General features: G+C 75.8%; 1 protein-coding gene across 1 annotated transcript; it reads right to left on the bottom strand.

Annotated features, from left to right (window-relative positions):
- Positions 1 to 6: 6 nt before the first annotated feature.
- On the bottom strand, positions 7 to 342 carry LOC121351467 (zinc finger CCCH domain-containing protein 4-like; the record flags this gene model as incomplete). Its single annotated transcript, XM_041463610.1, has 1 exon — positions 7 to 342. A coding segment is annotated over one exon (336 nt), but the record flags the coding sequence as incomplete, so codon positions are not given.
- Between the last annotated feature and the right edge of the window lie 5 nt (positions 343 to 347).

The following is a 347-nucleotide window of genomic DNA, read 5'->3' as shown; positions in this document are numbered from 1 at the left end:
GAGGGGACACGGAGGGGGAGGGTCCTGCCTGGGGAGGGGCAGCGGGATGAGATCCTCGGGGCTCCAGAGCACGGAGCGGGCGAAGGGCGGCAGCGGCAGCCGCACGTCCTTGCGGATGTGCGAGAATTGCTGCAGCTGGCAGCGGGGGTCGCGCTGCCCCTGCCCGGGGGCGGCCTCCAGGGGGATGGGCAGAGCTTTATCCCGCAGGATCCGCTCGCCATCCTCATCCTCAGCGCCGCACGGAGCCGCCCTGGAGCCCGAATCCGCGCGGGGGCCGTGCCGGGCCAGCCGCGGGTCCGAGGGGGGCTCCGGGGCAGAGGGGGGCTCGGAGCTCCGCGCCAGGCGCG

This window comes from Pyrgilauda ruficollis, unplaced genomic scaffold (genome assembly GCF_017590135.1).
Source record: "Pyrgilauda ruficollis isolate IOZ18807 unplaced genomic scaffold, ASM1759013v1 scaffold16817, whole genome shotgun sequence".
NCBI lineage: Eukaryota > Metazoa > Chordata > Aves > Passeriformes > Passeridae > Pyrgilauda > Pyrgilauda ruficollis.
This window is presented reverse-complemented; position numbering and strand designations above follow the sequence as displayed.